We start from the raw sequence: 16,083 nt of genomic DNA on the forward strand, positions 1-16,083 counted from the left end.
ACAGTTCTTCTAAAACTTGCCAGGAGTCACAAAAAGTGACTTTCTGCCTTCCCACCACAGCCAGGATAGGTGCTAGCTCTTGGTGAATGAGGGGAACCAGCTGATCAGCACCCAGAGCTGCTGTGCATTCTGTCCACAGGAGCTCAGACTTGGGCTCCGCAGCAGTGGCCAAGCAAGCAGGGAGGACTGGGGCCCTTCAGTGTGAAAAACCACCGCTTTATGGTTTCTGTAAGAGGTCTTTTAAAGTCAAATGCTAGAGGACACGACCAGATTAGTTTTACTAGTTGGCAGGTACTGCTGTTTGCCAGGGCTTCTGGTTTAGTTCCTGCCCTAAAGTTAGCTGTGAACATGGGGCTCTGCTTTAGCCAAAAGGGGAGCAGCATGTCCTTCCAGGTTGAAGCATCTAGTGCTGGATCCTCTCCTCTGCCCCTCCCCACAAATAGGGACTCAAATTCCTGTCAAGATGACCCAGTATCCCATGGGTCTGGGTCCTTTAGCCACTGAGCAGACTCAAAGGTGCAGTCATCTGACTGCTGTGATGTCACAGCTCTCAGTCACTGCATTTGTTTTGTGCTCACCCAGCTTGGACAGACAGAAAAAAATCACTGATCACGGCAGCATGAAGTGAAAACATCCTATTTTTGCAGATATCCAAACTATTTTGTAAGACAGCAGTGAAAGTAATAACCTTACTATCTACATCTAACCTTAGAAGAAAAAGTATCAAACACCCGCGATGAGCCAGGCTCTATTCAGGCTGAGACACAGGGAAAGGCTCACTAGCCCTATAGGTGCGGAGTGACCATTCTCCCTGGCTGCCCCAGGCCATGCCAGCCTACTATCCAAGTCTAGAGCCCATGTGCAGCCTATTTAGAACTGCAGGGCTGATGTGGTTTACCATCTGAGCAAGTCTCGTGCAAAGATTTGTCACACTTTTACGGAATCAAATGTGACTCATGTTTGGCACAACCCATGTTATTCCACCCAGAGGCCTCACAGCTAATATCTGCCCCTCAGCAGCAATCCTGGCAGTGATGCGAGGGAGCGCAGAGCTTCTCACTGTTTATTGCCGGGGAGGACAGCACCCTGAACAGCTTGGCTACACAGCAAACCCAACAGCCTGGAAACAGCCCCTCACTGACCTGCAGCCCACACGCACTCCACGTGGAAAGGAAGCAGTCAATGTTATTCTCCCCTCACCAGGTGGAGAAGCAACGCAAGTGTTGAGTGTGAGGTGAGGAGGAGCCTGTAGTGCAGAGCCGAAACAGCTGCTTCTGTGGCGGAGGCAGGGAGAGTTCAGAGTCTCTAGGTCACCTGGAGGAGCTGCCCCAAGGCAGCAGACGAAGCTCCAGGGTTCCAGTGCTGCCACTCCATTCTGCTTAAGTGTGATAATTTACTGTGCCACATCTTTATGTCAAAAACACACAAGTCAAACTGCAAGGCAAACTGATGTTGCTAAAAACTTAATTAAAATTACTTTTTGACTAAAGTAAAAAAATAATTTTAAAATGCAGAAACATTTGGTAACTCTAAGTCCAAATAGTGGCATCTGAAGACTTAGCACAACTTCATGCCATCTTTTGGTTAAGAATTCTGATGTACAGACTTCCCCAAAGAAACACTACAGTCAAGGAGAGAGTAGAGGGACATAGTCAACAGATTCCAAGACAAATGCCAACCAAGAATACTCTATACTGCAAAGCTTTCCTTCCTCTATGAAGAAAGAACAAGGACGTTCCCAGACAAACAAACTCTGGAATTTCATTATGACTAAACCCCCACTCCAAAAAATACTACAAGGAGTCCTAAAGCCAGAACCGACAGAGAGATGAATAGCAAAGAAACAAGGCCAAAAAAAAAAAAAAGTTATTAAAAGAATAAATAAATAAAATCAGAGGAAAGACAAACAAAATGGCAAATACAGATGCTAACATATCAGTATTAACTCTAAATGTAAATGGACTAGGGGCCTTCCCGGTGGCACAGCTGTTGAGAGCTGGGTTGCGAAGCTGCCTGCAGCCTCTGCAGCGCCGGTTCGATCTCCGGCTGCTCCCCAGCCACGGGAGGAGGGTCCCACATGGTGCGCAGACCTCTCCTGCCGCCCGCTGCTCCCCCTCAGCAGTGTACTTCCTCAGTCTGCACGCTCTGCTCTCCACTCTGACTCTCTTGCCCTCCCGTGCTTCTGAATGTACCCAGTGCTTGTATAAATAAATAAATGAATCTTTAAAAAAAAAAAAAAAAAACCAACCTTTTGCTGTCTCCAGGAAACATTTAACTACAAAAGATAAAAATAGACTCAAAGTAAAAGGATGGAAAACAATCCTACAAGCAAATGGACCAAAAAAGAAGGCAGGAACAGCTATACCTATATCAGATAAAACATATTTCAAATTCAAAAAGGTAAAAAGAGACCCCAATGGTCACTACATTATGATCAAGGGGACAATACTTCAAGAAGAAATAACACTCATTAACATATACTCACCAAATGAAGGAGCACCAAAATGTATCAGACAACTATCATCTCTGAAAACAGACATCAGAGAAAACACACACATAGTAGGAGACTTCAACACACCACTATCAACAATGGATAGATCAACAAGACAAAAAATAAGTAAGGACATTAGAAATCTGAGTACACATTTTTCTCAAATGCACACAGATCATTCTCCAGGATCAATCACATACTGGGACACAAGACAAACATCAACAGATACACCAAGACTGAAATCATACCAACCATCTTCTCTGACCATGAAGGCATCAAACTAGAAATAAACCATAAAAAGAAGGCAAGGAACTCTCCTACCTCCTGGAGATTGAAAACCACACTACTGGAAGACCACTGGACTAATTGAGGAGATCAAAGAAGAAATTAAAAAATACTTTGAGTTGAATGACGAGGACACCAATTTCCTAAATGTATGGGATGCAGCAAAAGCAGTAATAAGAGGAAAATATATAGCAATAGAAGCTCACATCAAGAAACAAGAAAGAACTCAAAGAAACAACCTAATCTCAAAGCTCAATGAATTAGAAAAAGAACAACAAAAAAAAAAATCCCCCAAACCAGAATAATAAAAATCAAAGCAGAAATAAATGAAATCAAATCTAAAAAACACCAATCCAAATGATCAATGAAACCAAAAGTTGGTTCTTTGAAAAAATAAATAAAATAGACAAATCCCTAGCCAGGCTCACAAAGGAAAAAAGGGAGAAAGCACAAATAAATAGGATCACAAATGAAAGAGGAGAAATCACAACAGACACAGCAGAAATCAAAAGAATAATCAGAAACTACTATGAACAGTTATATGCAAACAAGTTTAACAATCTAGAGGAGATGGACAAATTCCTACAACTCTACAATCACCCAAAGCTAGATAAAGAAGAAATAGGGGCCTCCCCGGTGGTGCAGTGGTTGAGCGCTGGGCTGCGAGGCTGCCCGCAGCCTCTGCAGCGCCAGTTTGATCCCCGGCCCCCAGCAAAGGTCCCACATGTGCGACAGACCTCTCCTGCCGTGCTCGCTGGTCCCCTCAGCAGTGTATTTTGTCACTCTGCCTGTTCTGTTGCCAGCTCTGGCTCTGGTGGATTCTCTCACTCTCCTGCGCTTCTGACTATACCCAGTGCTTATATAAATAAATAAATAAATAAATCTTAAAAAAAAAAAGAAGAAATAGAACACCTAAACAGACCAATTACAAGCAGCAAAATTGAAATGGTAATCAAAAACCTCCCCCAAAACAAAAGCCCAGGACCTGATGGATTTACAAATGAATTCTTCCAAACATTCAGAAACAACCTAGTGCCTATCCTTCACAAACTCTTTCAAAAAATTGAGAAGGGATAATACCAAACGTGTTCTATGAAGCCAACATTACACTAATGTCAAAACCGAACAAGGACAACACAAAAAAAGAAAACTACAGGCCAATCTCTCTAATGAACACGGATGCAAAAATCCTCAATAAAATTTTAGCTATCAGAACCCAACAATGTATCCTTATGATAATTCACCACGACCAAGCAGGATTTATTCCAGGTACACAAGGATGGTTCAACATCCGAAAATCAATCAATGTAATCCAACACATCAACAAAAAAATATGAAAATCATACAATAATATCAATGGATGCTGAGAAAGCTTTCGACAAAGTACAACACCCATTTATGAATAAGGCCCTTGAAATTCTCATATACAAAGAACATACCTCAACATCATAAAGGCCTATATGACAAGCCCATAGCCAGTATCATTCTCAATGGCAAAAAGCTGAAAGCATTTCCATTAAGATCTGGAACAAGACGGGCCTCCCCGGTGGCACAGCGGTTGAGCGCTGGGTTGCGAAGCTGCCAGCAGCCTCTGCAGCGCCGGTTCGATCCCCGGCTGCTCCCCAGCCACCGGAGGAGGGTCCCACATGGCGCGCAGACCTCTCCTGCCGCCCGCTGCTCCCCTCAGCAGTGTACTTCGGTCCTTCTGCCTGCTCTGCTCCCTGCTCTGGCTCTGGTGAATTCTCTCACCCTCCCGCGCTTCTGACTGTACCCAGTGCATGTATAAACAAAAACAAACAAATGAATAAATAAATAAATAAAAAACATGCCTCTATTAAAAAAAAAAAAAAAATAGTTTAATAAAAAAAAAAAAAAAAAAAGATCTGGAACAAGACAAGGATGTCCAGTCTCACCACTGCTTTTCAAATAATACTGGAAGTCCTAGCCAGAGCAATAAGACAAGAGAAAGACATACAAGGAATCCAAATAGGGAAGGAAGAAGTTAAAACTATCACTATTTGCAGATGATATGATAATATACATAGAAAACCCCAAAACTCCACAGAAAAACTAAATAATCTAATCAATCAGTTTAGCAAAGTGGCAGGATACAAAATCAACACACAAAAATCAGTAGCCTTCCTATACACCAACAGTAAATCTGAAGAAGAAGAAATAAAAAAAAAAATCCCTTTTATTATTGAAACAAAAAAAATCAAATACTCGGGAATAAACCTAACAAAAGAGGTAAAGGACCTATACAAAGAAAACTATAAAACACTATTAAAAGAAATAGAAGAAGACACAAAGAAATGGAAAGATATTCCCTGCTCATGTATTGGAAGAATAAACATTATCAAAATGGCCATCCTACCAAAAGCAATTTACAGATTCAATGCTATTCCAATAAAAATTTCAATGACATCCTTCAAAGAAATAGAACAATTATTGATGAAATTCATATGGAATCACCAAAAACCCTGAATAGCCAAAGCTCTCCTGAAAAAAAAAAAAAAAAGAAGGGAATGGCGGTATCAAACTCCCAGACTTCAAACTATACTACAAAGCCATAATCATCAAAACTGCAAGGTATTGGAACAAGAACAGACACACTGACAAATGGAACTGAATACAAAATCCAGAAATAAACCCACAGATTTATGGTCAACTAATCTTTGACAAAGGAGCAAAGATTATGCATTGGAGCAAACAAAGTTTGTTCAATAAATGGTGCTGGGAAAACTGGGTTGCTACACGCAAAAGAATGAAGCTTGACTACTAACTCATACCATGCACAAAAACCAACTTAAAATGGATTAAAGAACTAGACATAAGACCTGAAAACAAATATATAGAAGGAAATATAGGCGAAACACTACATGACATGCACCTCAAAGACATCTTTACAAACACATCACCCAAAGCAGTGATAGTGAAAGCAAAGATAAACAGCCAGGACTACATCAAATTAAAGAGCTTCTGCACAGCAAAAGAGACAATAACAAAAACAAAGAGAAACCCCACCGACTGGGAGAAAATTTTTGCACACACCACTAATGAAAAAGGACTGATCACAAAAATCTGCAAAGAGCTGATGAGACTCAACAAAAAACAAAGAAAATAATCCAGTCAAAAAATGGGCAGAAGAGCTAAAAAGAAACTTCTCTGAAGAGGAAATGCAAATGGCCAACAGGCTTATGAAAAAATGTTCAACATCACTTGTAATCAGGGAAATGCAAATCAAAATTACAATGAGATACCATCTTACACCAGTGAGAATGGCACATATTAAAAAAACTAGCAACAACAAATGTTGGTGAGGTTGTGTAGTAAAAGGAACTCTCCTGCACTGTTGGTGGGAGTGCAAACTGGTCCAACCACTATGGAGAGCTGTGTGGAGATTTCTTGACATACTAAAGACAGAGCTTCCATATGATCCAGCAATTTCACTCCTAGTTATTTACCCAAAGGACACAGAAACATTAATTTAAAAGGGCACCTGTACCCCTATGTTTATAGCAGCACTATTTACAATAGCTAAGCTATGGAAACAACCCAAATGCCCAAAAATAGATGACAGGACCAAGAAGATGTGGTCCATATACACCATGCAATATTACTCAGCAATCAAAAAAGATAAACTCATGCAATTTGCAGCCACATGGATGGAGCTAGAAGGGATCATGCTCAGCGAACTAAGCCAGAAAGAAAAGGAAAAACATCAGTTGACCTCACTCATAGCAGGAATTTAGAAAACATAAATAAGGGACCAGGAAAAAGACTAATTATAATAAAGAAAAAATCAAAAGGAACAAGCAACCATAAATCAGAGACACTCTAATGGGGGCGGGGGGGAAGCGGAGGGATTTGGTCCAAAATAAGGGGGCTGGGAATTGTACGGGGAATATAACCAAAATGAAAATGCATACATTGTTCAAAAATGAAAAATGATGTAAGAATTATATAAAATAAATTATTAAAAAAAAGAATTCTGATGCAGGTTTGCAACACTGTAGACTTCAGCTTTGCTGGAACCACACATACTACATAACTCCTTCCTTACATTAGCCCATCCTTACCCTCGGGTGAACAGTTTAAGATCCATAAGGGGATGCCTGAAACCAAAGAGAGGACTGAAACCTGTATTTATATGTTCTTCCTATACATACATGATAGTTTAATGTATATATTAGGGATTGTAATAAATGAACAACTTATAAAGCAGTTATGTGACTTGTTTTGTCAAAATAGCTTATTGTACATAGTATTTTGGACTGACTAGGAATAACTGAAACTGCAGATCACAGGGTATTCCTGTAACAGTAACAGTAAATGATTCAGACCACATCTGTGGATGTCATGGAAGATGATCCAGGGTACAGGGTTCCTCCTAGTATCACTGCCCTCCTCCAGAATCCAGGAGATGGCTTGAAACAGCCTGCCTGGCCACTATGATGACAGAGTCAGACAGTGCGGCCAAAGTCTGTTTACAAATGATCTCGTGAGGACATAAAATGATGTCATTATTGCACGTACTGACTCGGTATCAACATACTTACAGCCAGAGTTCATCACTCCAGGAATTGCAAATTTAGAAGTTACTAAGTCTTTCATGGGGATTGATGAGAAACAACAAGGCTAAGATTTTTCAAGGATTCCTTTCTAAACAGTAAAAACACTTAATTGCTTTCCATTGTGTTTTTTTAACAAGAAGGGCCTCCCTGGTGGCACAGGGGTTAAAGACACAACACTATCAAGCTATCGCAAGCCACTGCAACATGAATTTGATTCCTGGCCAGGGAGTTAACCCACATGGTGCAGCAGACCTCTCCTATGTCGCCCACCTCCCCCTCAGCAGTGTATTTCAGTGGATCCGCCTGTTTTGCTCCCCACTCTGTCTCTGGTGAATCTTCTCACCCTCCCACACCACTGGCCTACACCCCAGTTCTTGTATGCATAAATAAATCTTTAAAAAAAAAAGTATTCCAAGAATAAAGTGACCCTTTGTGTGTTCAGAGGAAAAAAGTACAGTGTTTACACTTTATTTCTGATGTAAAGAAGCCATATTTACATAATACATTCATATTTTTAAATATGTTACAGCTCTCTGTAGAAAACCATTCCATTTAAACAGCAACATGTGACTTGGATTCCATCTTTAAAATATTTTTATCAAGACTCCAATTTAACTTCATCATTCTTCCTCAGAGGGAAGTTCTGAAGGGAAACAGGAATGAAGAGTGGGGTGATGGGAAGAGGAAATTATACCTCTTTGGTACGCCTTCGGATTCTCTACCCTGACACATACCAGCTGGCTTCACCAACGTGGAGCAGGAACAATGCCTGAGTGCCCGCCACTGCCCCAGAGCTCAGTGAGGACAGAGGACATGCTCTCCCTAGGGTCCTGTGGAAAGTCACCTTGCTATCCCTACTGTGACTTCTGAGGGTGGGAATTAGTACTCCTCTTCCCACCCTTCATCCAGACTGGCAGCTGATCATGACCAATCTGGCGAAGTTTTCACTCCTCTGAGAAAGCCAGAGTTGAAAAAAACGTACAAACTGAAATCACAATATGAAAAACTAAAATGGCCTCCCTCCTCGGATCTGGTTGGCAATTTTCTCTTCTGGGGTCTCCTCTTTCTCCTTTTCCCGCTCTTTGTTCCAGTCCTTAAGGCCCTCTGGAAGTGAAGTGTCCTCATCCAAACTGCCAGTTCCTTCTACAAATTCTTCATAGGTAGATTTCTCTGCAAATGGTCTCGGGCCCAAAAGTTCAACCATATCATTCTTATCTAATACTTCTTTTTCTAATAATAGAAGAGCAACCTGAAACAGGAACAATTCCAATTAGATGAACTTACTCAGGAAAGTCTACCCAAAGCTAATAATGTTTTTATTTATGTCAATCCCACTCCAAAAATATATATATATAAGAACACCAAAAAAGTTAACAGCTTTTGAGTAAGTGGTGCAAAATATTGGAAAAACAAATACCCATCAGAAAGGAAGTGGCTACAATGTGGGTCATGCATACCATGAACAATTGGAAACCTGTAATTAAGAACTTCTCTATTCTCTTTAAGAGAAGGGTATTCAATGAGAAAAGCAAGATGCACGGTGTGCATCATATGCTACATTTGCTTTTAAAGTAAGGGAAAAATATATCTTTCTATTAACATATATACAGAAAGAAATTTTGGAAAGATATATAAAGTAATAAAAGTCATGGGTGGGGAGAAAATAGGGGGAAGGCTGGAAGAGCAGGAAACTTTTAGTTTTTAAAAAAATTAAACAAGTACAGAGATATAAAATGAAGCCAAGGAAGTTAATGTGAAAATACATATCTTGAAGTTCTATTCATTTATATGATCAAACCATAAATCTGACATTGACATCTTAACAGGTCACAGAAACTGGAACATCTGACCAACTCTATGAAGGCAATTGATGAGATGGGGGCAGGGAAGAGTAGTTATGGTTAGAACATAAATGGTTAAATGGTTTAAATTATAAACTCATCTCATAAAACAGGTTTAGTTCCTGAGGTAACTTTAAAAATATTGTTAGCTTACATTAAATGCTGTTTCTAAAGATATCAAATAATAATTTTCCTGTGTCTTTTCAATTCTTGAAAAATTTACTATTGGATTATTTCAAATATGTACAAAGATGAAACAATGAATAACTAAACCCCATGTAACCACTATCAACAATTACTGACTTAGAGCCATTTATATTTCACCAAGTACTGCTCACATTTGAGAAAAACCCCAGATGTTGTATCATTTTATCCACATATACTTTTGTCTATATATTTGAGATAAAGTTTCTTTAAACATAACCAGGAAGCTAAAATACTCTGATTTTCATATATTGTTTATATATATAAGACTTAGAGAAATAAAAGCTTTAGGATTCTTCTGAGACCATCTTTAACTCTCAATTTGTCTATTAACACAGTTGTGGGTAACCACTTTAAATTTTAAAAATTTATTATTCAACCCAATATATCAAAAGTTATCACCACTTCAACATGTAATGATATAATCAATGCTTGATATTTTTACATTCTTTTTTTCATACTTCAAAACCCAGTGTGTCTTTTATACTCAGCACACCTCAATTTGGAGAACAACGCTGACAGCACAGGTAATAGTTAGAGGTTGATGGCGAGGGCTCCGCAGACAGGACATGTGAGTCCCAATCCTGGTCCTGCCACTTAGCAACTGCATGACCTTAAGCGAAGTAAGTTGACCGTTCTATGTATTCGTTTCTTCTGTAAAGTAAAGGCAATAATCTAGCTACCTCATGAGGCTGTAGGGAGTTTTATTTTTTTAAAGATTTATTTATTTATTCATACAAGACCTGGGGTACAGGCCAGAGGTGCGGGGCAGGGGGTGTGAGAGGATTCACAAGAGATAGAGTGGGGAACAGAAAAGGCAGATTGACTGAATACACTGCTGAGGGGAGAAGTGCCATGTGGGTAGCTCCCTGGCTGGAGATCAAACTCGTGCTGTAAAGGCTGTGGATAGCTTCATAGTGCTGTGTTTAACCACCTGCGCCACCAGGGAGGCCCATGTAGGGGGTTTTAGAAAGGTTATTGCATTGTAGGCAATACCTGAACACATAAGACACTGGGTGAGTGACAGCTGGTTACTCTGGTCTCCTAAGTCTTGGTCCTTCAAAATGAATTTGCCCAATGTTTCAGTCCATTAGATAAGGCCAAGGGTCTAGAAGGCATGTGTCTCAGTGGCAAAGGTTCCAGGCACCTCTTCCCTTGATATCTCCCTATTTCCTGGTGGCTCAACATTCTTAATAGATATAATTTTCTCTTATACTTTAGAACTCTGCAGTATTTCATCCTACTGAACCAGTTTTCCTCTCACAAACATTTATTACTATTGTCAGCACTTGAACTGTATACCTGGAGGGGTAGGTAACTGGTGAATTATCTTGGCCCCTCTGGTAGCTGTGGCGTGCACATGTGGACTCATTATACAGCCCTGCTCCCAGGTCTGGTCATCTTGAGTGAACTATTCTGTCCTCTGATATCTTTTACTGCAAATTTCCTTCTTATCAACAACTGGCCATAAGCGGATCACCAAGAGATCCTCTGTCTGACTTGGTCCTCCTATCCATGTACCATTTGCAAATGCCTGCTGTTCATGTCGTCTTGGATGAGGATGAGCCCTTCTCTGCACCCACCTGTGTCTTCCATTAGGGGGCATCTTTGAGTCACCCTGAGAGTTTTCTCTTATTCTCTACATTTAATCATCACATCTTGGTGCCTTAACTCCGCTTTTGCCTTATTTCCACCTTCCTATTTCTGCTGTCACCACCAGCAACCTCTCAGGAAAGTTAAAACATGCCTGCAACAGTCTCTTAGCTGCTCCTTGTTATAGTTTCTTCCATCCACTGGAGCTGACATAACACTCTCTTAATGGGTAAACTTTTAATCATTTCCACTGAAGATTCCTTCAAGACTCCTACCAATAAACAAGGGGCTGGGTGACACCATTGTGAAGGTTACTTCTAGTTCTAAAATTGTATTTCCAAACAGTCTATCTAGTTTTAGAGGACATGGTTCCCCAAACCCCTTGTCCACCCTCCCCAACCCCCTACCCTCATCTGCTCCAGGCAGACAGTTCTACAACTATCTCCTCCCCACACATTTCTCTGCTCACCAGGTCTCCATATTGCTAACGTTCCTTTCCATTACTTATTCACACTAACTTGACAATTCTTCATAGCAAAAATTAAAGTTTTATCTTCTTTATGGTTTTGAGTGGCAGGACCCAGGACTGGGACCCACATTAAATGTCTCTTTCCAAATGACTGAATGATGAGAAAACTCTCATTTGCCAGTTAGCAATTTTGGAGCCATATCTGGAAAGAAATCCTGACTGGCTGTGTGCCTGTCTATCAGAACAATGAAAAATAACTGCTAAATCAACCTCCCCTAAGTAGAGCTTTCCAAACTAAAATTCTAGCTTTTATTATGAAATAATATTAACAAAAACAAAAGAGTTTTTTTTTATGGTAAACTCATGTACTCATCATCTAGAGTCTATTATTAATATTTTACAATATTTAGTTCAATCACATTATCTATCAATCTGTAATTCCATCTAAACATCTTATTTCTTAATACACTTCACAAACTATAGGCATCAATACTCTTAATATTTCAGCTTGTGAAATAGAGTTCACTGAAAGTTTCTAGGTTTTTTTCTTTTGAAGTAAAATATACAAAGGTAGAGAGAAAAAAAATTTTAACCCCCCTTGACCCTTTCTCCCTCTCCTCTCTCTCAACCTTGGAAACCTAAGTTTGATTATCACGGTCTGCTGATTTATATTTATTTTCTTTTGTCAGTCTGTCTGCTTTGAGTCCTATATTACTTATATATATGAAACTGTTGCACATTTGTCTTTATCTTTCTAGCTTACTATGTTTTATATAATCCCCTAAAGTTCCATGTTACTATAAATGGCAACATTTTATCTTTCCTTTTAGCTGAATAGTATTCCACGTGTATATACTACATCTTCTTTATGCAATCCTGTCAGTGGGTACTTGAGCTGCTCCCATATCTTAGCACAAAATTTTTCAGTTTGATGACTTTGTTTTCTTTAGACACCCAAAAGCAGGACTGGGTCATATAGTACTTCCATTTTCAGATAGGTGCGTGTAGCTTTCAAGAATGGTTGCACCAATGTACATTCCCACCAACAATGTAGTGGGGGGGGTCCTCTTTTTCTATATCCTTTCCAATATTTGCTGTTGGGGAGCTTTTTGATATATGCCATTCTCAAAGGTGTCTGATACTATCTCATTATGGTTCTGATTTTCATTTTCTCATTAGAGATAATGATGAGCATTTTTTAATGTCTGTTGGCCTTCTGTATATATATCCTCTTTGGAAAATTATTCAAATCTGCTGCCCACATTTTAACTGGATTGCTTCTGTTTCTGTTAAGCTGGATGAGTTCTACGTATATAATGGGTATCAATCCCTTGTAAATTGTGTGATGTGTGACTACCTTCTCCCACTCAGCAGGATATCTTTTTAATCTGGCAATATTTTTTTTCTTGTGTAAAAGGTTTTTAACTGAGGTAATCCCAACTGTTTATTCTTGTTTTTATTTCCCTTGCCATATATACTGAGTCATCAAATACCTCTTGATCACTGATGTTATAAAACTTACTGCCTAAGATTTCATCTACATATTTACACTCTGGAGTTTATTCCTAAGTCTTTAGTTCATTTTGAATTTTTGTGTATGGGAGTTAAGAGTGGTCCATTGCAATACTATTTGTAATAGCCAAGTTATAGAAACAATATAATCCTGTGTTACTATAGATTTTTGATTTGAGGTCACACTGAGGTTAATTAACATTTTATGTCCATATTTGCAATCTGTTGAATGGTTTGATCTCAATTTTGTTCTACTGATACATGTTTTTATTCTCCTCCTCCTTCTTCATACTGTACAATTTTGGTTTCTGCTAGTTCCACATGAAATTGTAATTTTATAAAATCCCTTTGTTATTTCATTCAAGGTTAGCATGGTGATGAGATAGTCTTTTTATTTTCTATAAAGCTGCTTATCTCTCCTTCAGTATGGCTGAATATAGTATTCTAGGGTGAAAATCCTTTTTAGAGCTGTAAATATTTCTGCCATTTCCTTCTTACTTGCAAAGTTTCCACTGAGTAGCTGCAGATAATCTAACAGGTATTTCCTTGTATGTAACTCTTCTTTCTCTGGACAATTTTAGTAACCTTATCATTAATTTTTAGCAGTTTGATCATAATATTTTTGTTTGGATTTATTTTTGTTTGTGACTCTTTGGGTCCCCTGGATCAGGACTATATAGATCTTTCCCTAGATTAGAGAGGTTCTTAGCTCTTATTTCTTTAAATAAATTTTTAAAGCCTTTCTCTTACTCATCCTCCTTCCTTGATCCCCATTATACAAACAGGCTTTTATCTGTGTCAATCCCTTTTTAAAAGTATTTTTCATTTCTGTTGTGCTTATGAAATGACAAAAACTCCATTTTGGTGGTATGAATTCTGAAAAATCAAGTTTACTGGATACACAAAATCCACAAAATTCAGAAAGGACTCCTCCCTTTTGGAGATGCTAACAAATGAGGATCAACAGAAAACATGAAGCATGTAAGTTCATAATTAATCCAAGCATAGTTTTCATGTGCCAGTTCCTACTTACCTAGTTTGACTGCTCCTTTTACTTGCCCTTTCATCTTTCACTATCTGTTTATCCCAGAGGTTTAAAAAAAAAAAAAAAGTGGCAAGAGCCAACCAGTCCCTCATGCTCATTATTTAGACTGGTAAAGTATTTGTTGGGAAGAATGCTGACTCAACTGTTTATTGTGTAGTCCCTAGTGGACATTTTTAATCCTGTTTTAATCCTTTAATATTTCAAAGAGCCACAGTGTCAGGATCACATAAGCATTTGCTCACCACTACTTTCCTACCACCTTATGGAGACAGAGCAGACACAGGAATATCAGAATAAACTAAAGAACCCAAGAGTTAGCCATATAAAGTAAATGCTAATTGTTTAGAAATTAACCATATCATTCTTTTTTACAACTGTACAGAGGATTATTTGTACAAATGGCACCTACCTTCTCCACATCAGCTTTCTTTTCTGTGAGAAGAGCTACTGTTCTTTTATAAGCTTCGTTAATAAGTATCCGTACTTCATCATCAATTAGTCTTGCAGTGGCTTCACTGTAAGGTTTCTCTAACACCATGTCCCCCTGACGAGGGAGGTCAAAGGAGATTTGCCCAACCTTTTCATTCATGCCAAACTGAACAATCTGAAAAGGAAGACATGATTAGTCATGCCATCCGTTTTTTCTGACAGACCAACATATTTTCATAAAATGGTAATAAGTATTTCCAATGACATTAAGCCCACATTTCACTGTAATGCTACTTCCAATATCTACATGGTGGCCTTTGACAGCATTTTAAACACCTCAACTAGGAACACAAGACCAGAAGATCACAAACATCTACAAGATTAGGTGACAAATTGCAATAGGCATAAGACCTGCATATTATTATACTCTGCACATGAGGAAGTAGAAGAGAAGCAAGATGTATCTGACAGACCTGAGAAAACATGAGTCCCCTGGAAGGAGTGGTGGGCCAACCTGAGAAGTGAAGCCAGAGGGGAGCTTGCATTTGTCTGTCCCCTAAGTCCACAAGGGATCTGGTTAAAGGGGCTAGCCTAGTCTGGACTCACAAGCCCCCAAATCTTACCAGACAAAGCCTCACATTAAGAAACTTCTAGAAGTAAAATGCAAACTGACTACAAAAGAGAAGGTCCAGATAGAAGTAAGGGGCAGGAGAACTCAGAAAGTATGAAGTTACGTATTTTTAAGACTTGTGAAAGCAACAGAAAAGACATCCCACTGAATGGGAGAAAGTATTTGCATATCATATGTCTGACAAGGGGTTAATACCCAAAATTTATAAATAATTCAAACAACTTATAAGAAGATAGCAGCCCAATCAAAAAATGAGCAAATCTGAATAGCCACTTCTCCAAAGAAGACACACAAAGGCCCAACAGGCATGTGAAAAAGTGCTCATCATCACTTTTGATCAAGGAAATGAAAACCAAAACCACAATGAGATTATCACCTCACACCTCTGAGAATGAACTATATCAAAAAAGGTCAGCAAGTGTTGGTGGGATTGTAGAGCAAGGAAACCTCCTACACTGTTGGTGGGAATGCACTGATCCAGCCTCTATGGAAAACAGTATGGCGGTTTCTCAAAATATTAAAAATAGATGGACCACATGACCCAACAATTCCATTTCTAAGAATCTAAATAAAGAACATAAAAACATGAATTCAAAGGAATGCATGTACTCCTATGTCCACTGCAATACTGTTTATAATAGCCAAATATAGAAACAACATAATGACTATGAATGAATAAAGATGTGGTATATATACTCAACGAAATACTACTCAGTGATTAAAAAAAAAAACAACGAAAACTTGCCATTTATGACAACATAGATGGAACTGGAGGGGATTATGCTAAACAAAGTAAATCAGAAGGAGAAAGACAAATACTGGAAACTCCAGTGTATATGGAATATTAACAAACAAAGCAAAAGAAGAGACACCAACCAAAACCCCAACTCTGACCGTAGAACTGAAGTTATGAGGAAAAGAGGGAGAGAACAAAAGATGGAGGAGAGGGTTACTGGGAGTTCACTGGTGGATGTGCTATGATAATATACATTTGAAGAGGTGAGAACAT

General features: G+C 38.9%; 1 protein-coding gene across 1 annotated transcript in view; it reads right to left on the minus strand.

The window, feature by feature from the left end:
* Positions 1–7,789: 7,789 nt before the first annotated feature.
* The window catches only part of AFG3L2 (AFG3 like matrix AAA peptidase subunit 2), a 41,625-nt gene continuing 33,331 nt past the window's right edge, over positions 7,790–16,083 (minus strand). The window contains exons 16-17 of the mRNA XM_037508864.2: positions 14,424–14,618; positions 7,790–8,599 (exon numbers count right to left, since the gene is read on the minus strand). Of these exons, the coding sequence (XP_037364761.1) occupies positions 8,357–8,599; positions 14,424–14,618 (438 nt within the window). The 3' untranslated portion in view covers positions 7,790–8,356. The remainder of the gene's footprint in view (positions 8,600–14,423; positions 14,619–16,083) is intronic.

Source organism: Talpa occidentalis, unplaced genomic scaffold (assembly GCF_014898055.3).
Source record: "Talpa occidentalis isolate TD23 unplaced genomic scaffold, MPIMG_talOcc4v2.1 talOcc4.13, whole genome shotgun sequence".
Classification (NCBI taxonomy): Eukaryota; Metazoa; Chordata; class Mammalia; order Eulipotyphla; family Talpidae; genus Talpa; species Talpa occidentalis.